This window comes from Rosa chinensis, chromosome 7, assembly GCF_002994745.2.
Source record: "Rosa chinensis cultivar Old Blush chromosome 7, RchiOBHm-V2, whole genome shotgun sequence".
NCBI classification, from domain to species: domain Eukaryota; kingdom Viridiplantae; phylum Streptophyta; class Magnoliopsida; order Rosales; family Rosaceae; genus Rosa; species Rosa chinensis.
Window position 1 is genome coordinate 9,718,089 of NC_037094.1, and position 27,977 is coordinate 9,746,065.

Sequence of the window (27,977 nt, forward strand, 5' to 3'; positions counted from 1 at the left end):
GAACCACCAACTTCGTCGAATTACTGGGAGTTACCTAGATCGAATCGGACAATGAGCCTTATATGCATGGAAAGCTACGGATGTCAATTTTCTGCATAATTTTACGGATCTCAATTTCGATACTTCTGGAGAAAGTTATGATTATTTTAGTGAACATAGGTCGGACAGGAAATCTACTCGGGAATTTACAACCATTCGTGGAGAACTCAAGTTTTGCTGCACAAGATGATCAATCCTAATGTTTCAAGGAAGTTAATTCAGATGAGGATTCAATAATACATGTATTCCTACTTCTACAAGAGATATTTCAAGCTTTTCCCATTCCAAATGAAGAAAGGAATCCAAATCCAAGTCTTACAAGGAAACATGAAGCCAAAGATGAGCATAAATATTCCCTATATAAGGGAGCACGAATTTGCATGAGAGGGAGTCTCGGGAGCACATTGAAGACGCCTAAGGAGCGGAGACGACTCATCCATCTTTCCCCATCTTTTTCCCTTCCATTCCTTTTATGTTTTTCCTATGTTTTATTTAGTTATATTTTGCTAAACCTTTTCTAGGGTTAGGATGATGCCCTATCATGATTGTTTATGTACTTTGATGTTTTATTGATGGATTTATAGTTTCTTTATGATGAATGCTTAATCACTATTTGAATTGATGCTTTATGTTTAAGTTCTTTGATTGATCACCTTAGGGCTTTGCATATAGTAATTGGAAGACAAATTTGAAGCAGAGATGCAATATAATTTGATTAGCTTCTTGTGATTAAGTGTGGTAAATTACATTATTACTTGAGAAAGACTAATGATTTGCTTGATTCCCTTGTTTTCTAAAGCGTAATGAGTCTTGCATGTTAAATTTATACCTGAGAAGGATAAACTGCATAGTTAGGATATATGATATTTACCTGAGAGGGAGAGCATCATACACTTAAGGAAAACTATGGTCTAGACTACCTGAGAAGGACTTAGATACGGGAATTATCATCTAAATAAACAAAAGAATCTGTTAATTGCATTGAAACATGAATAGGATTGTTAGTGGTTGATTATGAAACCCTAAGTTTTATCATTATTTGTTTGTTTCTTTCTTTCTTTAATTTTCATATTATTTCTTTATTCAAAAATCCAAAACCATATCTTCTTTAGTCTGATTTCTTATGTGTTTTTGTGTTTGGATTAATTAGGTTAGGATTTAAATTAATTATCAATCCTCAGTTGGAACGACCTCGTACTTGCACACTATACTAACGACGATTCGTGCACTTGCGAGTTTTAATTAAAATTTCACAACAACTATCTAAAATTCTAAATCGCCTCCGTGAATACAAAGCCCCAAATTTTATCGCGTCATTGTTTATATTTTCAACCATAGATTTTATCTTATCGTTTCTTCAATTAAATATAGTGTCACTAGTCCTTGCTCCTTTTACACTTTTACTCCAGTAAATATTATTTCTTACGCCAATATCTTTAATTTTCATTTCCCTTACACCATTAACTTTGCCTTGCTGGTTTGCAGATTCGGATCCATTCGGCTTGGTTTGTTATATGAAATGAAGTTTGCAAAGATTATTTTGGGTTGCTTTTGATGGAATCGAAGCTTCCTCTGATCAGTCCACTGACTGTTTATGTTCTAAGGCATCAGTGGGTCTATTTGTGTGAGAAGGCCAAGCAGGAGCTGGATTATAATCCTAGAAGCTTTAAGAAAGGATTATAGTCTCGAATCTGCAGGTTGATCTGGAGAAAGGGAAGAAGAAGATAAGAAGAGAGAGAGAGAGAGAGAGAGAGAGAGAGAGAGAGAGAGAGAGAGAGAGAGAGAGAGAGAGAGAGAGAGAGAGAGAGAGAGAGAGAGAGAGAGATGAAAAAAATGCTTAAAGAAAAAAAAATTAATTAAGATACAAAGAGACGAAAATACCCTTTAAAATATGACAGCTGGCAGTCTCCGTAACGGAGTTAAGCGAAGTTAACGGTCCAGGTACTAATGTTGGGTAGGGTTTCAAACTTCAGATACCAAAGTGATATTTTTTTTTGTCAGGTACTAAAGTTAATAATGGGCCAAAGGTCAAGTATTGTTTGCATTTTTTTCCCTAAAATTATAGAACATGAAAACTGTTCAAGATCTTCAATTTTCTACAACGCTTTCTCACATTATGAATCCAAATACAACATAAAAAGATGGTTTAGATTCATTCCATCTAGCTATATCAAAAGTGTCCTTAGATGACATTTTGTAGTCATCATATAAGACAATAAGTTTAAATTGCGTTGACTAAAAATATATGACCAGGCCATGCAGTGGTGGATCCAAGATTCAATTGCTATCTAAGCTAATTAGAAGTGCACAATTTTTTTTTTTTGTTGTTTGAGGTTTGGAACCCAATAAGAGGCTCATCCTCACGCCTTTATTATATATCCTAATCAGAAGCCAAAGAAAGCATCAAGAAATCTCATAGCCCAAACAAAAGCTCATTCACTTATTGTTACGTTTATTATTATTATTTTTAGCCAGTAATTTATCATCAAAGACATCAGTCATCAGTCGATACATCAAAGACATCAGTCGGTACATAACTAAGTGAACTAACACAAGTACATAACGAACTCTCATACCATGATACCAACCGAGACAAGTATTGGAGATAAAAAAAAACCAAGAAAAAGAAAGAAGTATCCACCGACTGACCTGACCGAAAGAAGTATTGGAGATAAAAAAAAAAAAAAAAAACCAAACGAACTCAAAGAAGTATCCACCGAAAGAAGTATTGCAAATTACTGGACTGACCGACCATCATCAAGATCCTCACTTCCTCAGCTAACATGGAATATCTCTCTCTCTCTCTCTCCCCCAATCCTCAACTTAAACAAAAATGCCCAACTCACAATTAGTCAATTACATCAGAATCGGCGAGAGGAGATCTGAGATTTCTTTGAGAAAACCTCATTGGGAAAAACAGAGTAGGAAGAAGAACTGAAGAACAGAGATGTATCAAAAATTCAAAACAGGGGAGATTGATAGAGCTTTATGCCTCGTTTACGAGAAGGCGGAAGGTAGTGTGACTGTGTAAGGCTATGAGCTGTTGTCAGTGCTGTGCAGCTGCAGTTTATGGGAGACTGGGAATACACGAGAGACGTGACTTTGATCAGTTGATGGATAATTTTCTTTTCCTTTCTTTGGGCTGGTATGGGCTGAAAGGTAGATATATATATATATATATATATACCTAAGGGTTTTTAGCCCAAAATCTTGTCTAGGCTTGAGCCCATATAGCCTTCTAAGTACATCCGCCAGTGAGGCTATGTTAGCTTGATAATGAACCGACCTAAATAAGTATAACTACGAATTAGGAATTACATAGAAAAATTCAACCTAGGATAACTCTGATAAGCAATCTTAAACTCAGTTTCACAATATTCAAACACAATATATGATTGTGACCAGTGGGTCGCCGCAAACATGCGTTGTCAATATCCAGGTGGCTTAAACTCGAGAGGCATTGAGTGAATTAGTGAGGTCAAATACGTAAGTTTTTCTATATCTACACTATTATTAAAAGAAGAGGTTTTGTTAGCCAAAACTGAAAATTTTGACAGATTTAACCCTGAAATATTAAAAAACTTTAAGAATAAATTAAATCACAAGGGTAAATAGGACAATTATAAAATAGATTTTTATTCAGAAAATTAAAAAGAAATGATTCAACAACCCCTACTTTTCTCTCCCACTATTTTCTCTCTACAATAACTACCCACTAAATCTATTTCTTCTGCAGATAACTTTTTTTTTTTTACAATTAAATTTTTCATACACATGCAGAGCATGTGATTACAGACTAGTAAATTATAGTTAAAACGTGAATAGTTAAAATTGAAATCTAAGACTTTTGATTCTTTGTGTCTATCACAACAAAAACAATAACAAACATTAAATGCAAAAGTATTAGATATTCCTCTTGGCAGTAGAAGAAGGATAATGATTGGTAGATAATCAATGTCATAACATTATCATCTAAATTGACCTTTTGGTCCATAATCCTAATATATTAGACAAACAATGCTCCCTTTGAATCGACATTAGTGGCACATAATTTTTCATATGTACATCAATAAAAGCTCTTTCTAATTGGAACAAATGTTAGAGTGATCTACCACTATCAAAGCACTTAAAGGGGCATCGATCCATCATCTCATAGGGCGCTTAAAAGAAGAAGTACATGCACTCTTCCGGTGATTAATTAAAAAATAGGTTATTTAGAAAATATCTGTTCATTTAAATATAAAATTAGGCTGTGAATATATATATATATATATATATATATATATATAAATAGTAAGATGGTTGAAAACTTGAAATGTGATTCGTTTTTCGGGCATACTATGAATAGGGATGACAAAAATCTCCAGCGGGGCAGAGCTCGATTGGATACCCGCCCCTAATAGGGGGATAATTCGCTGACAAATGGAGAATGGGGATGGAGATCCCCAATCCCGGCTATCTAAGATATGGGATGGGGCGGGGATGATATTATGATCTCCATCTCCAAACCCGCCCCAATACATATATTTAATTTTTATATATTTTAATTTATATATATATATATATTTAAATATTTTTATAATATAAATCACAAATATATACATTTATTACTTTACTTTAATGGCTACACTTTTACTTTAATGGTAATTATGATTTATAAATTTAATTATGTTTTAATTTTACTTGTTGTAGATTTTGATTTAAAAAAAAGCAATATGAGAAAAAATTTATTTTATTTTTAAAATTCTTATTGGAGATTTGGTGCGGGTTTGGAGGCTTCGTCCCCAGTAGAGATGGGGACGGGGAATCCCCAATATATTTTTATTGGGGATTAGGGCAGGTATGGGGGTAGAGAATTACCCTGGGGATGGGGATCATAATATCATCCACATTCCCAACCTTGCGTGGGGATGTGGATGATATTATGATCCCCATCTCCAACCCGCCCATTTGCTATCGAATTGCTCTATCCTATGATTTTCATGAGAAAGACTTGCGTGGGGCACCCGCACAGCTACGTGGTGTGGCAGACTAATCACTATCTAGCAAGAGGTTATTTTAGGTATTATACATTTAAAAAGCATGGACAATTTCAGAAAAGAAGAAAATTTTTTTGATTTTTTATTAGAGAGCTGCACAGCTACATGGTGCCGCACCCCCGTGCAAGAATTTCTCGATTCCCATCATCCCACGAGGATTTACACTTCCAAGGTGGGAGGACTGATACTAACAACAAACCACATCCCCAATATAGTTAAGGCAAATGTCACGTCAGTTGATACTAATCAATGGGCGTCCTAATCATGTAAGCCACGTGTTGAGAAGGAAGCGGAGACACTAGGTTAATATTTTCAACACTTGACTGAAACCCATACCTTCCTCTCTGCGAGTCATAAGGTCAGTCTTTCCAGCTGCTTGAAAATAGGAGCCAAGCTAGAGACAGTCCAAAACGTACGCTCAACATTTCCGGCAGATCATATTGGTCCGTCTTCCATAATTGCGCCACAAAACTTTGCCAGATCGAGATGTCGTTTGTCGTTTACTTGCGTGCATTGCTTGTTGGATCGAGTCTTTAGGGTTTCTAAGTACAATCTATAGATTATTCCATGGGAGATGATGAAGAGTTGAAGACAATTTGTCGATCATTCTTGTAGCTCACTGTGGTCCTCTAGTATCTTATTTATCCAAAGAGACTTCCATGGACCAAGGTCCACCTGCACCTAGGCAAAAAAATCAGATATTTTGCCACCAAATGCCCTATTTTGCCCTTCATTTTGCCTATGGTCTACCCACACCTTGGTCCATATTAGAATTTTTCCTTATTTATCCGAAACATAAATACGATGAATCAAATGTTGAAGATATGATCGCGTATAATAAATGTTTTTGTGTATTATTTTTGAGTAATCTCTTATAAATATCAATAAACTCTATTAGGGCTGTCAATGGGTCGTGTCGGGTTGGGTTCATGTCGGATCAAGGTATTTGTCGTGTCGCAACCCAAACCCAACTCATTTAATAATCGTGTCAAAAATCTAAACCCAAACCCAACATATTTATTAAACGGGTTACCCATTTCCAACCCGCTTAACCCATTTAACAAATAGGTCATGTCGTGTTAGACAAAATGACCAATTTAAGGGTTAACAATGCTACCCATTTAACTAAAAAAATACATAAATTGATTAAATTCACTAAAAACTCCACAAGACGAATAATATAAATAATTAAATCCAATAATTATAAAGCAAAATATTTCAAATTGTCTAATCATATGATCAAATACTCCTAACGTCCAAAATTTCAAGAAGAAGTATAACATAATCGGGTTATACGGGTTCATTTCGTGTTGGTGGGTTGACCCGTGACCGACCCATTTATTAAATGGGTCATGGCGGGTTGACCCACGACTGACCCGCTTTTTAATAGTGCGGGTTCAACCCGCTTTATTTCGTGCGGGTTTCGAGTCGTGTTATCGGGTCGTGTCAGCCCTAAACTCTATCAACATTTTACATTAGAATTAATTCTCAAACTTTCTAACGTTTATTCAAAAATGATTCTCGCAATTTGTAATTAATATGGACTAGCTAGGTTATTAATTAATATGAACTTATTTGTCCTTTATGCTATGCTAGCTACCTTTGCCCGATTACATCAATCCTATGTGGATGTTGTGGTATAGGGCTTACGAACGTCTATTTCATTTTCATGGCATTAGAGGCTGGTAGAGTGGAAAGACTTTAGAGAGAATTATCAGAGAACTAGAGATAAGGATTAATTGCATGTATACATTATTGACTCCTTGATCTCATCTGTGACTGTAGAAGAGACCGAGATGCATGTCTTGGAGATCGACTATATCTGACAGTGACACGTTTCCTATTGGTTTAGCCCTGATTTTTCCAAATTAGGTATACACTATGAACATACGTCATGAGCCAGTGTGCTGGCCTGTGAATATATGCCATCTATTCCGTTCTCAATCATATTACTTAATGGATCAGACTGGATTTTATATGTTTGTAACTATTCCCATTGAGGTGTGGGAATCATTGATCAAGTAGCTAGATTCTTAGAGTGTCGTACTACCATCTAATTAATTAAGTGTGATTGGAACTTCCTTTATCTCTTTTCAACCCGACAATTAATTTCAACTCTTTGTGTGTCTATTCGATCTTTTAGAAAGCGTACCAACAGAGAGTTAGGTCTGCTAAATCTAGCAACGAGATCTACATCACGCAATCCACAAATTATTGGCTACCTTTCACACATATACAGGCCTGATTCGAAGAGTTCGATCTATTACAAACCTACCTTTCTAATATACGAGTTAATAGTTGGAATTGTTCGATTTTCAATCCGATTTATCTATCGTAATTATTATCTATCAATACAAAATGAGTTAATGAAATCATACATCATATAGCTATTTAATTGTGAGCACCATTCTCATTTTGTATAAACTATAAAGTTGTTACATAAAGTTAAAATCACTAAATGCGTTTTTACTTAACTAATTTTTTTCAAAATGGTTCTCCAGCTACCACTGGCCATGGTGAGATTTTTGTTTTTCGGCATGTCTACATGTGTTTATGAATTCGTCGACGGTACCCTTTCATGGATTAAAATAACAGAACCTAGTCCATGCAGCAGACTACATGCTTAAGCTCATCTGGTTGGATGCCGATCATTTATTTGATGCCTGAGATCTTGTCAAACTAGATTGACATATGAAAAAATTTCACCTTCTCGTTCTAGATAATATGTTCATGGATATGTAAATATTCCTTTGTTGTTGTAATAATATGTTCATGGATAGATTATTCCTAGTTTCATAGTTTTCTCGAATCTCAGGTCCAGGCTCCACTTCGATCCGGTTGCATAATATATTGCAAAATAGGTCTCTTTGTTCGCGATCTGATATTGAAGCTCATCAAACAGAGAATATAAACAAACTGAAAGAGGAAATGTATACTACCAAAAGTTGCTCGCCATGTTTAGATAAGAGTGCTGACATCGATGTCCCATAACCCTCTATTAGTTTAAAGGAACAAGACGCAAAATGCACAGTTCTCTTTGCCAATCATCTCTCTTCTGCTTTTAGCTGAATTAGCTTGCCCTACTATGAAGCAAGCGTTGGCCACCACGACCTGGCCATGATTTAAGCAGCAGGCTCCAATCTGCTTTCACCACATCGACGCCTGCCTAGAAGCTTCAACACTAAATTAATATATACTGAAAGCTCTACTATTTCTGTACGTAGCTATTCTAAGTAACCTAAATAATTTGAGGCACAGATACACAGACAGGGGCCTCGAGTATTGGAAACTGGTGGCTCAGTTGTGCCACGTCTCGATGTGGTACCAACTGTAGAGGTGCTGCTAGGGCTTCGGTGTTTGGGTATAGCTCTGTAATATATGCTCTTTTCCGGCAATATGAACTTAATTTCACCAGACCCTAGAAAGAGCTACCACTTTGCATCCCTTCAGGGCAACAATAGACATATGTAGTTGTTATGAACTTATGATTGATATATCCGTTCTAAAATATTCTTACATATGTGTCAACTATACAGGGTATTATTATTAGTAACTTGCAATCACAAACACCAAGTGCATTAAGCTTTTAATAGTTGATCGATCGATCGATCAGTGATTGTGAGTCCGTAAACACATATCATAAAGTTCATTATAACTGATGATTGAGGAACTTGATAAAGCTTGTTGAGGTCTGACTATTTAGAGTTAGACATAAATCATTCGTGCACACTGACTGGATTAAGTGTTTGATTAAATATCTTAATTAAAGTAATTAAATTTAAAGATTTTTTTTTGCAGGTTTGCTCATCTAAGGGATAATACTGTGAGGGACAAATGCATCTCAACCACATGTAATATAAAAGCATAAATTATAACAACTCAAAACTGTGCATTTATATATTTTCAACCGTCAAATTCACTTGTCTCTCACAGTCTCTTAAAAATTGTCCTTTAGATGAGCATGCATTTTCCTCTTTGTTATCTTAAGCTCTTAGGATTAGTTCAAGAGTTGAGGTAGAGGATAGAAATAGGTCGGAAGTATGATGGATAAAAATTTCATCCCTTCAAATTTAAGAAAATATGCAAAAAAAGAAGAAGAAGAGTCATATATATACGTACGCACTAATACATCGATTGTTTGTTCGTACAGCTTCGATTGGAAACAGGTTGGAGCCTCGGTTTTAAGTTTCTTAGCTTTCTCCCTGTCATCCTAAGAAAAACAAACTATGAATGAATACATAATGTATTCTTTTTTAGGCTGGTAACCCATCAAAGTTCCATTACACTGTAACACTGCAAACCCAGCCCAACTTATCCCTTTTTGCTGGCTCATGAAGCATTGTGTATAAGGAAATACTGATCCCTATTTTTTCTTTTCAGCTTAATTTTCAAAATACTAGTTGGATGCTCGATGTTTCAACTCTTTTACATTTAGGAAAAAGTCAAAAGTCAAAACTATATAAAATGCTAGAAAACTTGTCTCAAAGACATCAAAATAAAACCGGAAACACAGTTGTCCAATTCCAACGCACAATAGATTCATATTTCACGGGATCTCCGTCCACAAAAAAACTCATCTCCTAAGTTTAGCATGTACTCACATTTTCACATATTCAATAGACAATGACGATATACCGTGAGGATAAATCTCTGACTATGTATTTCAACAACAAATTTTGAAGAACCAAGTTTTCTAGACCTAATTATTACCTTCAGATTACGGAGATAGTAGAATGAAACTTGATGATGACCGAGAGTCTTGAACTACAGACCGTCTAACTTTAACTTTTAGGTATCTCTAAGGCAATGTTTGGGTGAGGTATTTTGAGGAGGAAGATGACTTTTAGATGGGATTAAAAATTCTGTTTTAAAACTCTCTCGTTTGGCAAAATGGCAAAAAGACAGGGAGAGACTTAAATTTGACGGGATTTTAAGAAATGATTATTAGACTAGATTTTTATGAGACAAGTTCTCTCTCTCAGTTCCGCCTTGAGAGGTGAAATTATGAAATTCCAAAAAGAGCGAAGAACTACATCAACGCAACAGTGATTTCTCGCTCTTTCTCCTTCCTGCATTGCTCATGTCCAAGTTTGATCTTCCGCTTGGACTTTCGGACTTTCGTTTCTCTTTCTATTCCAGGGGTTGATGGTTGATTTTTGGATATTTTCATCTCTAATTGATTGATCCACGATTTCTAATTTGAATTATGGGCTTGTGTTTCTTTCATTTGAGTTGTGGTTTTCTGCGATTTCTTCAACTTGGTTAGCTGACTCATTTTGGGTTTGGCTTTCTGCGTCAATTCCATATTTGTGTTTGTAGATCTGTTTATTCATATTTTTTTTGCTTGTGTTGGATTGAATTTCTTCCTGAAGTATTTGTTATACACCTTTGTGATACACTGCATCACATAGTATAAGAATATTAAAGTTAGTCAAGGCCCCTGTCCACCTATGGGTTTTCAGGTGTGTAATAATTTTATCATTTAGAACTAGTTTTTATTTTCAATCTGAAAATGATATGTTATAGTCTTGTCTCTGGCCCCATTGTATTTACTCTTTCACTGTCAGCCATTTCATAGTTAAGGTTCAATTTAACTATACTTGTCTTTGGTTGCTCAATATCAACAAAAAAGACTCCTATTGTCTTTGCACATGATCCTGATGTTTTCAATCATAATTATTGATCATTAAATTAATAGACAAACTTTGGAAGAGGCTTCCAATCATAATTATCCAACCATTTTGTTGTTGACATGTTGTCTCTGATTATCAATTTAAATATAGAGAGCACCTTAGTCAGATCAGTTAGTGCTCTTTCAGACATATTCAATCCATCTCAAGTACTATCTTAACCGCAGGTTTAGAATAGATGACATGCACTGTCGGATCCAAACACCGGTATGCTTTGCTTTTCCAATTGCCCCTGCTTTAGTCTCTTGTAAGGCAATTCATGTAAGTATGTAACATCTTATCTTAGTCTGCTTGATGTCTCTCGCTTTCTCACCAACTAATGCCTTTGCCTTATTAAGTATTTTCCGACATTTTAACATACCGAAAAGGCACATGCAGTTGCTTAGCCCTTTAATCCGCCTGTTCACTATGTTTGCAGTTTGTGTTTTTTGGTTTTCTCAACCCGAAAAGGCAGAATACGCAAGTCATTATCATTCTTTTATTTTCAAATGAACAAATTCCTACCACCCCCAAATGAAGTTTTTGCCTGTTGCCCTTCTGCCTAGTGTTTGTTCATACGCATAAATATGTACAGGCTCTTATACACAAAGATAATTACACCAGATTAAGTTAGGACCTCCGGTTTATTATAAACGAAGTTTGTATTGTATGCTGCTGTGTTGAGTAGCTAAGAGACTTATCTTTATTTTTATACATGTGTTGCTTTCTTTAATCATTACCTTGAAAATCCATGGTACGTACATGGTTAATTACTAGATTGTTTCAACTATAGAGATCCGTTGCTTTCTTTAATTATGTCTTTCTGTACATCCATATTTACTTGGGTGAAATTTTAGGATGTCAAATTTATATGCATTAGTTGAAAACAAAATACATGCAGAGCATAAAGTTTTTCCGCAGTAAATATCTTTGCAAGCCCTGTTATTCCGTAGTTGTGTTAATAAGAATTTTGGTAGCAAGCAACAAGTTAAGGTTTAGTTTTACTATTCTTTGTATTTGGTTGCTCAATATCAACAGAAGGGACCCATTTTGTCATTTAAAATTTCGATATGACTTGTCAACATGACATGCTTTTCTTGCATAAATTATTTTTTGGGTGACAGCTGCCCCTTGCATTAGAAATATGTTTGGTTTTTTGTTCTTTATATTTATACATGTCTTGCTTTCTGTAATTATTACCTTGAAAATTCATGGTACTAGAATGCTAAATATTTTCTTATCTGGTGGGTTTATCACATGGGAATTAGGGATGGATCTTTGTTGTAAGCGTGCGGGAGAAGAAGATGAGGAGGAGTAGGAGGAGGTGGTGGTGGAGGAAGAAGAAGGGATACAGAAAATGAAAGCCTTTTTGATTGCTGTAACTGGATTTATAGCAGCAATAGTAGCTTGGTACGATTGTAAATTATTCATAAAAAGAGAGCTATTGCCTGATTGGGATGAACTAAGACGATTTTATTTGAATCAATTAAGTGGATCTGAAGTTGAGTGTATGGAAAACTTAAGAGTTAGCATATATGGATTTTCAAAACTTTGCGAAGTCTTATATGACAAAGGTGGATTACGAAGAACAAGACATGTATCTATTGAAGAATCTGTGGCCATATTTTTAAATATCCTTGGGCATGACGTGAAGTATAGATCCATTCATTTGAATTTTTATCGCTCCAAAGAAACAATAAGTAGACAATTTAATGGAGTGTTGCATGCAGTAATGAGAACTAGTAAGGAATATGTGAGGTTTCATGATTGTGTTCTCCAAGGAGTTGACTTGAGAAGATGGAGATGGTTTGAGGTAATTAGAGTCATATTTTTTTCTTGATTTTATATTATTTTTACTGACTATATGTATTAGTAATATAAACTCGTTGGTTGTGTATAAATTTAGAATTGTCTTGGAGCTTTAGATGGAACCCATGTCTCTGTAATTGTTCGAGCTGTGGAACGACCTAGATACCGGAATAGGAAGGGATATATTTCTTCTAATGTTTTGGGAGCTTGCAATCCAAACATGAGATTCATTTATGTCTTACTTGGATGGGAGGGATCAGCATCAGATTCTCGAGTTCTACGAGATGCATTATCTAGGCATGGTCCTTTGGTTATTCCAATGGTACGTACTAGCTAAATATTAAATTGCACCATTTAGTTTCCAGTAAGATAAACATGACATAATAATTTTGTTTTTTTGTAGATAAATATTACCTTGTCGATGCGGGATATACTAATAGACTTGACTTTTTAGCGCCTTATCGAGAAACTAGATACCACCTAAAGGAATGGTATGGAAATCATCCCCAAAATTATAAAGAACTTTTCAATCTTATGCATTCGAAAGCTAGAAATATCATTGAACGTGCATTCAGGGTGTTGAAAAAAAGGTGGAGCATATTAAGAACAGCTTCCTTTTTTGACATTAAAACACAAGTAAGAATCATCAATGCTTGTTGTGTAACTTCATTCGGATTGAGAAGCACAATGATCCATTGTTGGAAGCTGAAAACTTACATCTTTTACATTTAGTTGATCGTGAGTTGTCAATGAGGCCAATAGAAATCAATGAAGAGGAGATTAGAACTGTTGAAGCCACTAATGAATGGACTATATTTCGTGATCAATTGGCGATGGATATATTTGCTGACTATCAAAGGCATTGAGCTCAACAAGCGCAGCAAGAACAAGGAGATCTTGCAAATGTTCCATAATTTTGAAGTTTTGTTGTGACTTTTAAAATTTCTAGAATTTTGTATGATTTTATTTTATTTTAATGGAAGTGTTGGAATTAATTGGTGAAGCACAAATTTTTCTTGTTTTACATCTATTTGGTTAAAAAAATTTGCAATTAACTAGAAATAGAAAAATATTAAAAAATTCTAATCTTGTCAAAAAATAAATATGACTACAAAATCCCATAATTAAATACCTTCACTCAAAAAAATTACCCAAACAAGTCATTTAAATAATGGATTTTTGTCCATTTACCCCATTTTCAGAGATTTTTTTCCCACTTACCCTATTAAGTTTTTTTAATTCCCTTTTACCCGAAACACTCTAAGGAGGTCTTCCCTAATACCCCATTAAGATTTTTTTTTTTGTTTTAAATTTTTTATTTATACCATTTTACCTTCACCCCTTTAAAATTTAGAGAGAGAAACCATAGGAGACTTCGCCGGAACCCGGAATCCGGCCATCTTTTGCAGGAATCCAGTCACATGTAGCCGGATTTCGGTCACCGGCCACTACCCATGGGAATTTGCTGAAAATCTCACCGGAAATGTTTTTTTTGCCCACAATAGACATCTATTTTCCCCCAATAGACCTTTATTGGCCCTCAATAGAAGACTATCAGCCATGTATTGCCCCCCAATAGACGCCTATTGCCCCTCAATAGACGTTTGATTTAAGGTAAAAAGAGAGAAAATTATATCAATTCAAAACATTTATTGCCCCCCCCCCCAAATAGACGTCTATTGCCTCCCAGTAGACGTTTAACAGACCTCTATTGATCCGATAGTCTATTGCCCCCCAATAGACGACTATCAGCCATGTATTGCCCCTCAATTGACGACTATTAGCTATGTATTGCCCCCCAATAGACATTTGATTTAAGGTAAAAAGAGAGAAAATTATATCAATTCAAAACATTTATTGCCTCAAAATAGAAGTCTATTGCCTCCAAATAGACATTTAACAGACCTCTATTGCCCCTAATAGCCTTGTATTGCCCACTAATAAAACTTTTTTTTCTTCTTCTTTTTCTTTCTTTTTGGGCCTTCTGCCCCTATTTTACACAAACCAAAAAAAAAAAAAAAAAAAAACAGAACAAAAACAAAACAAAACAAAAAACCAAAAAACTTTTTTAAATCAACAACTCCACTGAAGAGAGGGACAGAGAGAGAGAGAAGACAAGGCCTGATCTTCGGCCTCAACAGAATCAACTTAATCTTCCTCACCATCTCGGAGCCCGGACCACCGCGTCCAGCCCCTCACTGTCGACCAACTCGAGCCCGGACCGAAGTTCCTCCGGGGTCGCTCAAGCTCCGGACACCACCACACTTGGGCGACACGAGCCGGATGTCCATGAGAATCTCGCCAAAGGTCTCTACAGAGCTGAGGCGGCGCAGGATGTACGGCGACAACAGAGAGAGAGAGAGAGAGAGAGAGAGAGAGAGAGAGAGAGAGAGAGAGAGAGAGAGAGAGAGAGAGAGAGAGAGAGAGAGAGAGAGAGAGAGAGAGAGAGAGAGAGAGAGAGAGAGAAGTTGAAAAAGCTTCGGCTGCTCGACGCGTCCATGAATCGGCTGACCGGGCCGATTCCCGATGAGTTGCTCGGCTGGAGCTGGAAGGCTTGAATCTTTACGAGAACAACTTGAGGGGAGCATGCCGGAGCGCATTGCAGACTCGTTGAAGCTGTAAGAGCTCGATGAGAGAGAGAGAGAGAGAGAGAGAGAGAGAGAGAGAGAGAGAGAGAGAGAGAGAGATCTGCCGGATGGAATGAGAGAGATAGACAATGGGAGGATGCAATTTCTTAATTAGATTAAGGGTAAAATGGTCATTTGGTGTTAAATTGGGTAGATGAGAATAAAAATTTGTTGTTGGGGTAAGTGGGATAACTTTAGCTTATTTTGGTGCTTTGGATCAAGGACCCTTAAATAATCCACTATTTATATCCCTCCATTTTTAGATCCCGTCACCTTGAAATTCCTTCACCCTATAATCCCATCACCTTGAAATCTCTTGGAACCACCAAATCCCCTACACAAGTCTCAAATGCTGCCTAAAGAACGTGTTAACATTTCATATGCAGAGAATTAATTTTTATTATGGGCTCAGCCCATTTCTTACTGGTCCATCATCTTGAAGACTCGACCCAATGGGTCCAAAGCCCAATAGTACAAGAAACCTTATTCAATATCGACATGCTGAGCTGGCAGCTTATAATCTACCACGTGTGAAAGCGGTAGATCGCTTCCTACGTCATATGGCGGTAAAAAGTCAAATCCAAACACGTGGTGGACACCGCCAGTAGCCTTTTGAATCTTCCCCAACAGTTTCTTCTGTTCGCTTACGTTCCAAAACGCACACTCGCTCTTTAACACGGCCCACGCCTCCGCGTAAATAACAAACAGACACGTACTAAAACCGGAGAGCGAGTACACGGATCCCTACACTCGCGAGAATTTTGTTATGGCTGAATCTCAATTATTGAATTTTTATAACGAAAACCGTCTGATCTGAATCTCGTGTGTGCCAACATTTTAAATCCCGACCGTCGGATGTGCCAAGTTGCTTATGAACGGCTAGGATCCCATTTTTAGCGGCGGGCTTTAAGGCCCGCGAGGCCTTTAAGTAGAGGTGTGAGGGGAGCCCATTACTCACATCGTAGGCTAAAGATCTAGCCTCTCTTTCTCTTCTTCTTCTCCTTCTCGCTCTCTCTCTCTCTCTCTCTCTCTAATCCCTCTTCTTCTATTCAACGAAGGCTTTCTAGGGTTTGAGGTCGCGCGCATCTTCTTCTTCAACGGCTCTGGCAACGAGATCCAGGTTTTAATTGGGTTCCTGGGGGCGGTTCTAGGGTTTTGGTTTATCAAGCGCATTGTATTGGTTGGCTCGCGCATTCGTTTTAAGCTTTCCATTTGGGGCATATCACCGTTCGCGATCTAGGGTTTTCAACTGGGGTTTATACGTAGAGAGAGAGACCCAGTTTAGGTTTTGCTCGTGTAAGTTTTTAAATTCCTTTTTCCCTTTTTTTTGTTACTTTGCAAATTTCTTGAAGGGGTTTTGATCTGAAAAAAAAGGGGGGGGGGGTAAATTGAGAGATTAATCAATTGGGAAAGTTTCTTTCTTCGGGTCTAGTGGTTCTTTTCTAGATTCGCATTGCTTGTATTGAGCTGGGGAATTTATCCCCAATTTTTCTTTGATTCCAAATCTTTCCTTTTTAAGTTGTTCATATTGCCCAGTTATGCAGCTTTGAATTTTGAATTGAGTTCGGGCATCTGGTGATCAATAGGGCCTTTCCTTGCTGAAAGTTTTGAACTTTGTGACGAATCCGTTGAACCCTGGACATTTGGAGAGAACTAAACAGGCGGTGGTATACATATTTAGATTGGGTTTGGAACAAAAAAAGGAATATATAAATAATTGGGTTGAAATTTTGGGGGTTTCGGATTTTTTGAACTGGAGGCGCTTCAATTTTATGCATTTTGAATTTTGGTGTCATTAAGATAAACTTATAAGGGACTAAAATTATTTGCTACAGTTGATATGTGCAGTAATTTGGAGTTTATCTTATGGCACCTACTGTTCCAATAGACTTCACTGGACAGAAACAATCAATGATGGGCAAGTCACGCAAGTATTCAAAAGGGCAGCTATCTGGTTTTGTGCCGGATTATCGTCACGCTGTTGAGACCATGGGGGAATCAGAAGGGTTTGGAAGCTCAGGACGGGTGGACGCAGAAATGACAGCTTCGGAAGATTCCTGTGCGCCTTCTAAAAGGAAATGCATTAGTTTGAATGTTGATGGTTATGATAGTTTTGGGTTGCCTATGCAAGTGCTTCAGCTGTCAAGAATGTCTCGGACTGAAAGGAAGGATTTAGAAGTGAGGCTGAATTTGGAGCTGGAACAGGTCCGGGACCTTCAGAAGAAAATTGCAGCCATGAGTTCAGCTATTGTGTTATCCCCATCTAGTGATATTCGGAGTTGCAGTGATGGGAAAACCAGACCTCCAGTCGAGGCTTACCATAGACCGTCTGAACCAACTGCGCCTCAGGGTAAGAAACGAGCTCCTCCTGGGCGTAATGGTTCACGCAACAAAAAGAGCTTATCTGCGCATGTGGAGTCTGTGAAGCCAGTTGCCGCTTCAAATGCTCAGTTGATGAAACAATGTGAGGGTGTGCTAAATCTGTTGATGAAACATACATATGCTTGGGTTTTCAAACATCCTGTAGACGTCGTGAAGTTGAATATTCCGGATTATTTTACTGTCATTAAGCATCCAATGGATTTGGGCACTGTGAAGAGCAAGATGACTTCTGGTGGATACTCTAATCCATTAAGTTTTGCTGCTGATGTGCGGCTTACATTCTCAAATGCAATGACTTACAATCCACCTGGAAATGATGTACATATTATGGCTGAGACACTCAGTAAATATTTTGAACAGAAGTGGAAGGCAATAGAAAAGAAGCTTCCTGTTGATGTGGATCCTTTGCCTTTTAGAGCAGCTCTTCATACGGAAATTATAGAAACTGCTACACCTATGCCACCCTCAAAGAAGAAGAAAACTATACCAAATGATAGTAGCTTCAAGCCAGTCAAGCCTGTCAAGCCAGAAACTCTTAAATGCATCATGACTGAGGAGGAGAAGCATAAACTGACCGAGGAGGTGGATTCTTTGCTGGGAGAATTGCCTGAAAGCATTATTGATTTCTTAAAGGAGCATAGTGGTGAAGGGCAAACCAGTGAGGATGAGATTGAGATTGACTTTGAGGTTCTCAGTGATGATACTTTATTTGCATTGCGGAAGCTTGTTGATGAATATCTGCTGGATAAAGAGAAAAGGCAGGAGAAAAATGAACCTTGTGAAATGGAGGTTTGTTCATCTTTCGTCTTTTCTTGTTTTTTCGGTTATCTGTTCAGTAATACTTTTCCAACCAAATATATGCATTTATATCTTGTATGTATTTCATATTGTTGTACTGCTTTTATGCTGCAGATCCTTAATGAGCCGGGATTTAGCAACTCTTCACTGCATCCATGTAAAGGTTTTTCCTTTAAAACTCCCCGCTTATTCATTTATTGAACTGTGCAAAATGTGTTATGTATGGCACTTATTTCTATCAGCTGAGGTCTCAATACATTTAAAATTTCAGGCAATGACATGGTTGATGAGGATGTGGATATTGTTGGTGGAAACGATGCTCCTATATCAAGCTTCCCTCCTGTAGAGATTGAGAAAGATGCAGCTCATAGAAACAGTAAATTCAGTAGCTCAAGTAGCTCCAGTAGTGAATCAGGCTCTTCGTCTAGTGGTTCGTGTTTCTGTGTACTCTTCATCTATGTGGTTGTTTCCTCTTATAAAACAAATGTGTGGTTTGGAATTTTTATAACTGCTGTTCAAGTTTTGGTGCTTGTGAGCCTACTTTTTGTGCAGTATGTAAATATTACTAAATGCTCTGTGACCTTGCAAGCTATAGAGCAATTGTCATACATTATATTCTAGCTGATGTTCTTCCTTGAAAGGTTTGTTTGCATGACAGTAGTGTTAACTAGAATATGGTCTTAATAATTAGAGCAGAAACGAGAAGTGTACTACGAATCCTGTAAAAACCTTGCCTAGGTGGTTGCGTTTTATTGGCGTGTGTCTCAGTTACTTCGTGCCTTCCCCATAGAGAGAAAAAAGAACTCTTTCCTCATACTTTAGGCAGTGAGATTAGCCTAATAGATATAATGAGTACTGTTGAAGGAGATTTAATGAAGATTGCATGTCGAGTAGGAATGGTTGGAACCCATCATTTTGGTTGGTGTTGGGAGCTATGGAAACCTTTGGTAACAGGGTGACCAGCTCTAATTGGTTTTAGTGGCTGATGTTCAGTTTCAGGGTATTCTTCTTGGAGGGGGGTTTTGGTGTTGATTACATTGAATTTCTATTTGGTGTATCTGATATATAGCTGCAAGTGTAATTCTAAAGGCTTGTAGATATAATGAGTACTGTTGAAGGAGATTTAATGAAGAACGCATGTCGAGTAGGAATGGTTGGAATGGCATTATGGTTGGTGTGGGGAGCTGTAGAAACCTTTGGTGACAGGGTGACCAGCTTAATTGGTTTTAGCAGCTGATGTTCAGTGTCAGGGTATTCTTCTTGGAGGGGGTTGTGGTGTTGATTACATTGAATTTCTATTTGGTGTATCTGATATATAGCTGCAAGTGTAATTTTAAAGCCACTGCAAGAGGCACTCACCCACTGCAAGAGGCACTCATATTGAAGTGAATTGTTTTGGAGTCTCACATTCCTGTATATGTGGACTTGGATTTGTTAGAGAAAGTGTGTGTATTAAGTTTCTTTTCCTAGATATGTTAATAAATTTTTGAACAAATTAGGCACTAAGATTTTGAATAGTTGTTACATGGTAAAGAGTGGCAAATTCCATGGTGTATGATCTGTTGGATTTTTGATTCATTATTTGTAGTTTAGTTTATTTCTTGTAATCCAATAATGTCACAACAATGAACAGAAATAGAAGTTTTCAGTTTATCAATTGAAGAGCCTCTTACATGCATGATTTCTGGCTTCCATGCAAAGTATGGGCCAGACTGCATTTGAATGATTATACGAGGTCACTACAAGTTCAAACTTTATAATACCAAACACAAAGTACATTATGCTAACAGTATTCATTTTAATTAAAAAAAACTTGTGATCTTGCTAGTTGATTTGCTTTTACTAGCATGAGGACTGATACCCAATCTATTTGGTTCTTACTGAACTGCAATTAATATATTCTTGTGTGGATGAATGTTCCTGCATCTTGTTGCAAGTTGAACCATACCTTATTCCAAAAAAAGTTGTGGTATTTTACTAACTTGATTTATACTTCTCAGATTCTGACTCTGCCAGTTCTTCAGAAAGTGAATCACGTGTTCCTAAAGCTTCACCTGCATTTGGTGGAGGAAAGGTACTTGTTTGGCAGTATCTGTTTGTGGGTCGTTAAAATCTCCCTCTCTCCTCCCTTTCTTTCTCTCACATCATGCCTGACATTTTTTCTTACATCCTCCTTCGTTAGGAAAAGTTTGGTTCAGGAGCAAATTCAGATCAAAAGAGAAGTGATCTTGGTGATTCTGAAATTGGCAAAGGTGAGTTTTCATGATTTATATTGCACTGGTTCTTGTTGGTACTTGTAATTCCTTCCCTGAAATTATCATGCATCTTTTGTAGATCCAATCAATGGGGTTGTCCCAGTTGAGCAGAAATCCCCGTCTAAACCAATTTCTGTCGAGGAGGGTGAACGACAAGAGGGTAAGCATGAAAAATCATCACAAAAAATTGTGTGCTCTTAATTTTGGCGCATCATCTTACAACTCATGCTGTAACATCGTAGAGGAGAGTGCTCCACCTGAGAGGCAGGTCTCCCCTGAAAAGCTCTACCGCGCAGCTGTACTGAGGAATCGGTTTGCAGACACAATATTTAAAGCCAAAGAGAAGGCACTTGAAAAGGTTTGTTACCTTTACCTCACTTGGCAACATATATGCATACAATGTTTTTTTTTTTTTTTTTCCAGTTAGTTATCTTCTGATATTTGGTCCAGGGTGATAAGTTGGATCCAGAAAAATTGCGAATTGAGAGAGAGGAACTTGAAAGGCGGCGTAAAGAAGGTTTGTCTTTCTATAGTTTAGTTATTTGACATGAGTATTTCGTTTGATGATGACAATATTAGTTCATGGTGAAGGGCTTTAAATATTGAATTTACTTTATGTCATTAGAAAAAGCACGGTTGCAAGCCGAGGCCAGAGCTGCAGAAGAGGCTCGGAAAAAGGCTGAAGCAGAAGCTGCAGCTGAAGCTAGAAGGCAAAGGGAACTGGAGAGAGAAGCTGCACGCCAGGCATTGCAAATGGTAAGTATGGATAGATCATTCTGAAGGGACGCATCTTAGATCCTTAATAAAGCAGCTGATAAAAATCTCAATTGTGCAGATGGAAAAGACGGTCGAAATTAATGAGAACAGTCGATTCATGGAAGATCTAGAAATGTTTAGGGCTGGTGACGAGGATCATTTACCACATTTCATTGAGGAGACCAGCCCGGAGCATTCTCAGAATGAGCTTGGTAGTTTCAAGCTGCAGGGTAGCTGTAATCCCTTGGAGCAACTTGGTTTATTTATGAAGGCGGATGATGATATAGAAATAGAGGAGGAAGAAATTGATCCTCCCAGGAATTTTACAGAACCAGCAAACGAAGTTGACGATGTCGAGGAGAGACCTTCAAACGATGTTGTGGAAGAAGAACCTTCGAACGAAGTTGAAGAGGTACCTTCAAACAGAGTTGATGTTGAAGAGGGACCTTCAAACGAGGTTGATGTTGAAGAGGGACCTGGGAATGATATTGGAGAGGGACCGGGGAATGACATTGGAGAGGGACCGGGGAATGATATGGGAGAGGGACCTGGGAATGATTTGGGGGAGGGACCAGGGAATGATATGGGAGAAGGACCTGGGAATGATATGGGGGAGGGGCCTGCTAATGATGTTGAATTACCTGCAAACGAGATTAAAGAGGTTTCTGCAAATGATGTTGCAGAGGGAACAGAAAATCATGTTGAAGAGTCAGCAAATCATGTTGATGAGAGAACTGAAAATGAGGTTGAAGATGTGGAAGAAGGAGAGATTGATTGATTTATTGCTAACATTCTTTCTTCATGTTCCCTTTTACCCATGGAGAAGCAAAAATGGTAAAGATGATGATGAAGGCACTGGGCAAATGGCCTGGGATCCTTTGATTGGCATTGCATACCAGACAAAGCTTAGACCAGGAGAAGCAAAAAAGAGTTATGAAATGGGTGTGAGCTTGTGTTCTATGAAATGATTTTTTGATTTTGATTTGGGATATGGAGTGGGAACTTGGTTGGTAACGTCATTCAATCATTTTGCCCATGGATGATAAACCTGTGGGTTTTTGATCAAAGAAAGAGATGTGTTTTAATCAGGAAATTCAATTTTTGTCTGTAAAAAGTAAAGTTGCATAGATTTTATGTGTTAATAATAGGCAGACGGTCGGCTTAGAATTGTAAAATATCAGTCAGGCTATTGTGACATTCGATCCGTTTTTCCTTGGAGAGAAATGTCTTCCATAGGTGTTGTAGACAATGGTAGATTTGATTCAAGAAAAAAAAAAAAAAAAAATTCAAGTTTTGGGTTTTCAGTCTACTGACTTCAGTTTTTACTCTTTTGCAAAAGGGTATATAAATCCTCAAGATTCTCAATGCTAACTTTTCCAAATGCATTGCTAATTTCAGTGATTTGCTAAGATGTGTCATGCCTCGGACTCTGAACCCAACTTTCGACCTTCAATGCCATGCTCTAATACTTTGTACTTGAATTTAGATTTAAGAAATTTTCAGTATTTAATTATGCTCAAGTATCATCGTTAAATTTAAATTTAAAAGTGGAGAATAACGAATCTTTTATTTGTGTTATGTTTTTTTTTAACATCTTTAAATCTAAATTCAAATAAAAAATAAATACGACCGACCGAGCACAGAATCGCAAGCGGGGACTGTGTAGAATTACAAAAGCGAAATGTCGTGTGGTCATGAAAGCAGGACTTCCAAAAACGGAACGTCGTTTTTGTCGTCCTCACACACAAAGCATTACCCTCTGGAACGCCAAAGAGCAGAGTAGCGCAGAGTCTGTTATCTCACTGCGATTCTTCTGCTGGCGACCTTTCTCGGCTTTCTCTCGTCTTCTTCTGCTCCATCCATTCGCAGGTTCTCAATGGCGGCCACGATCGCCTTTAACGCCGTCGGAACTCCGGCGCGCCTCTCCCGCCAATTGTCTCACCCGAGCCGCCGTCCCTATCCGCTTCTCGCCGGACTCCGACTCCGTCAGGCCGTCCCGGCGCGATACTCGAACTCAGTTTCTTCGTCCTCTGGCTCAGGTAAACGGATCGCATTTTCGTTTTCCTGTAGATCATAAGTTCTTAATTACAAGAATCGTGAAGATAGTGATGGACCGAGTGAAATTAATGGAATCAAATTGCAGGAATTAGGGCTCAGTCTGTCGCCGTGGAGTCACTGAGCGCTGCTACAGCTCCGAAAGTGGAGGCTCCTGTGGTTATTGTCACCGGAGCTTCTAGAGGAATTGGCAAGGCTGTTGCCCTCGCTTTCGGAAAATCTGGTTGTAAGGTCTCTCTCTTCATCATCATTGTCTTCATCGTCGTAATGCATTGTGTTCTTTGAGTAGTCAGACACTCATGCTGCATTTTCAATGTTAACAGGTGCTTGTAAACTATGCAAGGTCATATAAGGAAGCCGAACAAGTTTCCAAGGAGGTACCTTTCTTTGTAATGTAATCATAGAGCGCCGCAAATTCCTTATGATTTGAATGTATGAACATGTAGAGACCACTTCAGACTTGAAATGTTTAGTTAAATGTTACGTTTTTTACATTACTTTAGAAATGTGGGGATTCTGGGAGCTACGCTCAAGTTCTTTGATTTATATGCGTAGTGTCGAATAACACACCAACAAGTAGCTATCGTGTCTTAGAGGAGATTCCATGTAGTGAATACTTTGAACTCACATGTTGTATTCTGTAGATTGAGGAATCAGGTGGTCAAGCTCTGACGTTTGGGGGTGATGTTTCAAAAGAAGAAGATGTAGCAGCAATGATTAAAACCGTAAGCAAATGTAGCATCAATCATTTGGCTAATAGTTTTGTTTTTTATTGCATTTCAGCACGACTTCATTTTAGTCAAATGATTACAGGTGGTTGATGCGTGGGGAACAGTTGATGTCTTGGTTAACAATGCAGGTTAGCATCAAATTACTACTTGTGTTATGGGATCTTGTTGTGTTCTTCATTTCTTTTTCAACTGACTCTTTTGCTAACCTATTCAGGAATAACACGGGATGGCTTGTTGATGAGAATGAAAAAATCCCAATGGCAGGAGGTTATTGATTTGAATCTTACTGGTGTATTTTTATGCACACAGGTACCTATATTGGGGAATATTTTTATTCAGTAATTGTAGTTTGCTAGCTACAGTATACAATTCTTTAACTAGTGATTCGTGGTTTTTGTAGGCTGCAGCCAAAGTTATGATGAAACAAAGAAAGGTAATTACAGTTGTTTCCTTTCCTTTTGCTTTCTGTGTGAAATCTTGATTTTGCTTCTCGATTATCTTAGTCCATTCATCATATTGCAGGGAAGAATTATCAATATAGCATCTGTTGTTGGTCTTGTTGGCAATGTTGGACAAGCCAACTACAGCGCTGCAAAAGCAGGGGTAATTGGCTTCACAAAGAGTGTTGCAAAAGAATATTCAAGCAGGAACATCAATGTATGTACATCTGATTCAAGCTTTTACTCTTTTGAATTTTTTGTTTTTGTTTTTTAAGGATGTTTTCTTGGGAAGATCTTAGAGCCTTGTGCATTGCTGTGGCAAGACAACGGAATTGGATTAACACTGCATTGCACTTGACAGTTGTTATGCTGTTCCGGTTTCAAAACGTTTTTAATATGCAAATAGTTTCCACTCATACACGATGGGCTGAAGCAACTATCTAACTATATTCTTTTTTCCATAGGTCAATGCTGTAGCTCCTGGATTTATTGCGTCTGATATGACTGCCAAGCTGGGAGAAGACATAGAAAAGAAAATCATTGGGTCCATCCCCTTAGGTGAGAACAACTAGTTAGTTTCCAGTTATTGAAGCATTATTATGTGCATCATTAATAAGAAATTACATGTTTTCATTCGTTAAGTGAGAACTTGATATTTGTAGATTTTTGATTCTGTTTGGTCTGCATGAAATGAATTCTAATATCTGTACATTTGTCCCATTTTCTTGGGACTGTTGTCAGTGTCAGCCAACTCTTCTCATTATGAGGATTGGCTCAGTAGAAAGTAATAAACTAATAACAGTATCTGGTGTTTCACAGATTGTACTTCTGTTGCAATCTGCTCTAAGATGATTGAAATATGGATCCCTATTCCCCTATATCTTCTTTGTTCACCTCAACTGAAATCCATGAGTTCGAAGACTGAATTATAAATTATAGACAATGCTTATCCAAGTTGATATTCTTACAGGGCGATATGGTCAACCTGAAGAAGTTGCTGGACTGGTGGAATTCCTGGCTCTTAATCCTGCTGCTGGTTACATTACTGGACAGGTAAATTCATTTGAAATATACTATGTGCCATCTTTAAATAAGAAAGTTGCAATTCTATGTTTAAGTTGCTGTTGGCATTGATATGAAGTTCTGATCTTTTGTAGGTGTTGACCATTGATGGAGGAATGGTGATGTGATAAGCTGAGACCGGCACCCCGATGCAGATGGTTTAGAATGAAGAAGAGCTTTGTTTGAATTCCATAGTTTCTACCAGTAACTGAATACAAAGTAGAAAGGTTACTGTAGTTTTCTTTTGGTTTAGACTTTAGACAACATAAAAGGGCTGTTAATATTTTTTTCTTACCACTTACGAACCACGCAAATGAACAGAATTTAATAGATCTTATTTTGTGTAATATGAAGTTGGGGTTGGACGTTCATTGAAAATCTATATGCTTATATGATATGCTACTACAGTATATCAATTTATTAAGGAAAAAAAAAAAATCAAAAATACAGTAAAATTTTACAACTCGTAACAACGTTGCATTTCTTTAGTTTCCATTGTACATCACAAAATCATCCTGCAATTCTCTATAATCATAAAGCATTGAAAACTTGTAGTTCTCATATGGATGAAGATTGCATTTCTGTGAATCAATGTCATCGAATTGATGATGACTAGTGTACTCTTGTAGTAGAAGTTTTCCCCTTGACCATGATCAAAGAACAGGCCTTGGCAAAGTTGCACATCAAAGATTGCCACACCTAAAGACCATGTAGGTTTTCCAATTCTTCCTGACAAAATGAGACAGAGCTTGTTGCCGTCTCCACCCACAAGGCAGAAAATTGTGACAACCCCTCCATAAAAACAACTTCACTTTATTGGCAACATTCAGTTTCCAAATTGAATCCCAGACCGTCCTATTTGACTGCTCCCTGCTGCTACTACTTTCAAGTGTTCTTTGTGACACCTGCTTTAAATCTGCAGCTAGCCAACTATTAGAAGTATGGTCGCAGTATGGTTGTTTCTGTTCACTGATGTTAGCATTACCTTTTACTGTTAATACCTTACCTCAGTTGGAAATATGGTTGCAGTATGGTTGTTTCTGTTCACTGATGTTAGCAACACCTTTTACTGTTAATAGCTGACCTCAGTTGTTAGAGTTGTTTAGATAGTTATGGTTGGGTTGTCCCTTTTCTTTGTGTCTATATGGGATAAAGTTTGTAACCAGTTTTTTCTCAATGAAGTAATATCAGAAAATCTTCCACAAGTTTCTGTCTTGTTTTCTTTACCAACAACCTGACTGGAATGTGTAGGCACCATTTTTTTGTAATGCCAAACAATAGTGTCCGCTCGATGAGAAGGAACTGGAGAAAACAAGTGGGAGAAAGATGGAAAGGGGGCGAAAATGAGTTGTTCCTAATCCCTATTAAGATATTTACTAGTATTAGGAATTGAAGTAGAAATGTACAAGTGAAGTTTGTGCTGTGTGTGATATCAAACTTTTGTTTTCCTTCAGCTAGAGACCGAATTGTCCCCTTTTTAGAGGAAGATCTCATTCAATTAGATTACGCTGTTCTTGATGATCTTACTTACTCAGTCTGTAGCTCTACTTATTACACTTTGATCTGTTAGCATGTTCAAGAGTTTTGCTTTAGGTATAGACTATAGAGCGTATTAGAGGAGATAGTTTGTAAGGATTCTAAAAGGAGACGCCATGCATTTTCAGGAAGATTGGCTCTGTTAGCGCATTAAATCAAGGCCTAGATATGAGCAAAAAAATAATAGTTTGACGGCTAATATTAGATCAAGGCCTATTAATTCAAATCTTATCCCAAAAAATGAAGAAAAAAGATCTACATGTTGGAACAGTAATTTTTGAGAAATTCTATAAAGACCATTGCATTATTTCCCAACTCTTCACACCAAACATCCTCCATCTCTTCTAAAATTTATTATTTACTCACCAATCTTCTTGTTCTTTAATTTTTTTCTCTTAGAGAAAATGAAAAAAAGAGAGGAATCTTGGAGGCACAATGAAAATGCTTCTTGCCAAAGCTAACTATCATACGAGGCCACTGCCTCCAAGATGCTTCTTGCCAAATCTAAATATTGTATGAGGCCCTAGCCATCCGGTGGGACATTTTTTACACTGTTAGTGCATACAATCAATGCTCCCGACCATTACTGGGAGTTTCCTTTATGCAGCTTTGTCGAGCAGCCTTCACAAATCTATCTTTGTTGGTTAGGTATGTCTCATGGTACAAATTTTAGATTGCTTCCATGAAGTGCTCTAGAATTTAGATGGCAATGGATTCTGCTATGTCTAGGAACTCATCGCAAAAGTAAGCAGTTCAGTCATATGCAAGCATTCTCATGA

The 27,977-nt window shown here is 37.5% G+C and overlaps 3 protein-coding genes across 9 annotated transcripts; all 3 read left to right on the plus strand.

The window, feature by feature from the left end:
- Positions 1-9,755: 9,755 nt before the first annotated feature.
- On the plus strand, positions 9,756-13,521 carry LOC121050830. 3 transcript variants are annotated; one of them, XR_005804121.1, is made up of 4 exons: positions 9,756-12,560; positions 12,654-12,878; positions 12,960-13,192; positions 13,289-13,521. XR_005804121.1 is itself a non-coding variant. In XM_040512135.1 (4 exons), exons 1-3 carry the CDS (start codon positions 12,105-12,107, stop codon positions 13,008-13,010), a joined length of 732 nt encoding a protein of 243 aa, XP_040368069.1. In that variant the 5' UTR covers positions 9,756-12,104; the 3' UTR covers positions 13,011-13,047; positions 13,132-13,521. The 3 variants fall into 3 exon arrangements, 2 of the variants coding, with proteins under 2 accessions (XP_040368069.1, XP_040368068.1); XM_040512135.1 differs by having other exon boundaries at positions 12,960-13,047; positions 13,132-13,521; XM_040512134.1 differs by having other exon boundaries at positions 12,960-13,521.
- Positions 13,522-16,142: 2,621 nt separating this feature from the next.
- On the plus strand, positions 16,143-22,668 carry LOC112178750 (transcription factor GTE10). Of its 4 annotated transcripts, none has more exons than XM_024316959.2 (11): positions 16,143-16,479; positions 16,720-18,354; positions 18,478-18,526; positions 18,635-18,793; positions 20,364-20,437; positions 20,546-20,615; positions 20,698-20,778; positions 20,861-20,976; positions 21,069-21,135; positions 21,244-21,374; positions 21,454-22,668. In XM_024316959.2, the coding sequence occupies exons 2-11, from the start codon at positions 17,050-17,052 to the stop codon at positions 22,150-22,152; spliced, it is 2,751 nt and encodes a 916-aa protein (XP_024172727.1). In that variant the 5' UTR covers positions 16,143-16,479; positions 16,720-17,049; the 3' UTR covers positions 22,153-22,668. The 4 variants fall into 4 exon arrangements, with proteins under 4 accessions (XP_024172727.1, XP_024172728.1, XP_024172729.1 ...); XM_024316960.2 differs by having other exon boundaries at positions 16,728-18,354; XM_024316961.2 differs by having other exon boundaries at positions 17,019-18,354.
- Positions 22,669-22,862: 194 nt separating this feature from the next.
- LOC112178751 (3-oxoacyl-[acyl-carrier-protein] reductase 4) lies at positions 22,863-26,040 on the plus strand. 2 transcript variants are annotated; one of them, XM_024316963.2, is made up of 11 exons: positions 22,894-23,413; positions 23,518-23,660; positions 23,753-23,806; positions 24,074-24,154; positions 24,243-24,288; positions 24,375-24,469; positions 24,561-24,593; positions 24,683-24,817; positions 25,065-25,158; positions 25,571-25,653; positions 25,758-26,040. In XM_024316963.2, exons 1-11 carry the CDS (start codon positions 23,251-23,253, stop codon positions 25,788-25,790), a joined length of 960 nt encoding a protein of 319 aa, XP_024172731.1. In that variant the 5' UTR covers positions 22,894-23,250; the 3' UTR covers positions 25,791-26,040. The 2 variants fall into 2 exon arrangements, with proteins under 2 accessions (XP_040367667.1, XP_024172731.1); XM_040511733.1 differs by lacking the exons at positions 25,571-25,653; positions 25,758-26,040 and adding an exon at positions 25,420-25,562 and having other exon boundaries at positions 22,863-23,413.
- The last annotated feature ends 1,937 nt before the right edge of the window (positions 26,041-27,977 follow it).

Excerpts from the sequence above, each read along its gene's own strand:
- LOC112178751 (XM_024316963.2), top strand. The coding sequence starts at position 23,251 with ATGGCGGCCACGATCGCCTTTAACGCCGTCGGAACTCCGGCGCGCCTC. Across the intron at positions 24,594-24,682 it reads TTATGATGAAACAAAGAAAG|GGAAGAATTATCAATATAGC; the intron begins GTAATTACAGTT and ends ATCATATTGCAG. Across the intron at positions 24,818-25,064 it reads ATTCAAGCAGGAACATCAAT|GTCAATGCTGTAGCTCCTGG; the intron begins GTATGTACATCT and ends TTTTTTCCATAG.
- LOC112178750 (XM_024316959.2), top strand. The coding sequence starts at position 17,050 with ATGGCACCTACTGTTCCAATAGACTTCACTGGACAGAAACAATCAATG. Across the intron at positions 18,355-18,477 it reads ATGAACCTTGTGAAATGGAG|ATCCTTAATGAGCCGGGATT; the intron begins GTTTGTTCATCT and ends TTTATGCTGCAG. Across the intron at positions 20,779-20,860 it reads GGAGGGTGAACGACAAGAGG|AGGAGAGTGCTCCACCTGAG; the intron begins GTAAGCATGAAA and ends GTAACATCGTAG.
- LOC121050830 (XM_040512134.1), top strand. The coding sequence starts at position 12,105 with ATGAAAGCCTTTTTGATTGCTGTAACTGGATTTATAGCAGCAATAGTA. Across the intron at positions 12,561-12,653 it reads GAAGATGGAGATGGTTTGAG|AATTGTCTTGGAGCTTTAGA; the intron begins GTAATTAGAGTC and ends GTATAAATTTAG. Across the intron at positions 12,879-12,959 it reads GTCCTTTGGTTATTCCAATG|ATAAATATTACCTTGTCGAT; the intron begins GTACGTACTAGC and ends GTTTTTTTGTAG.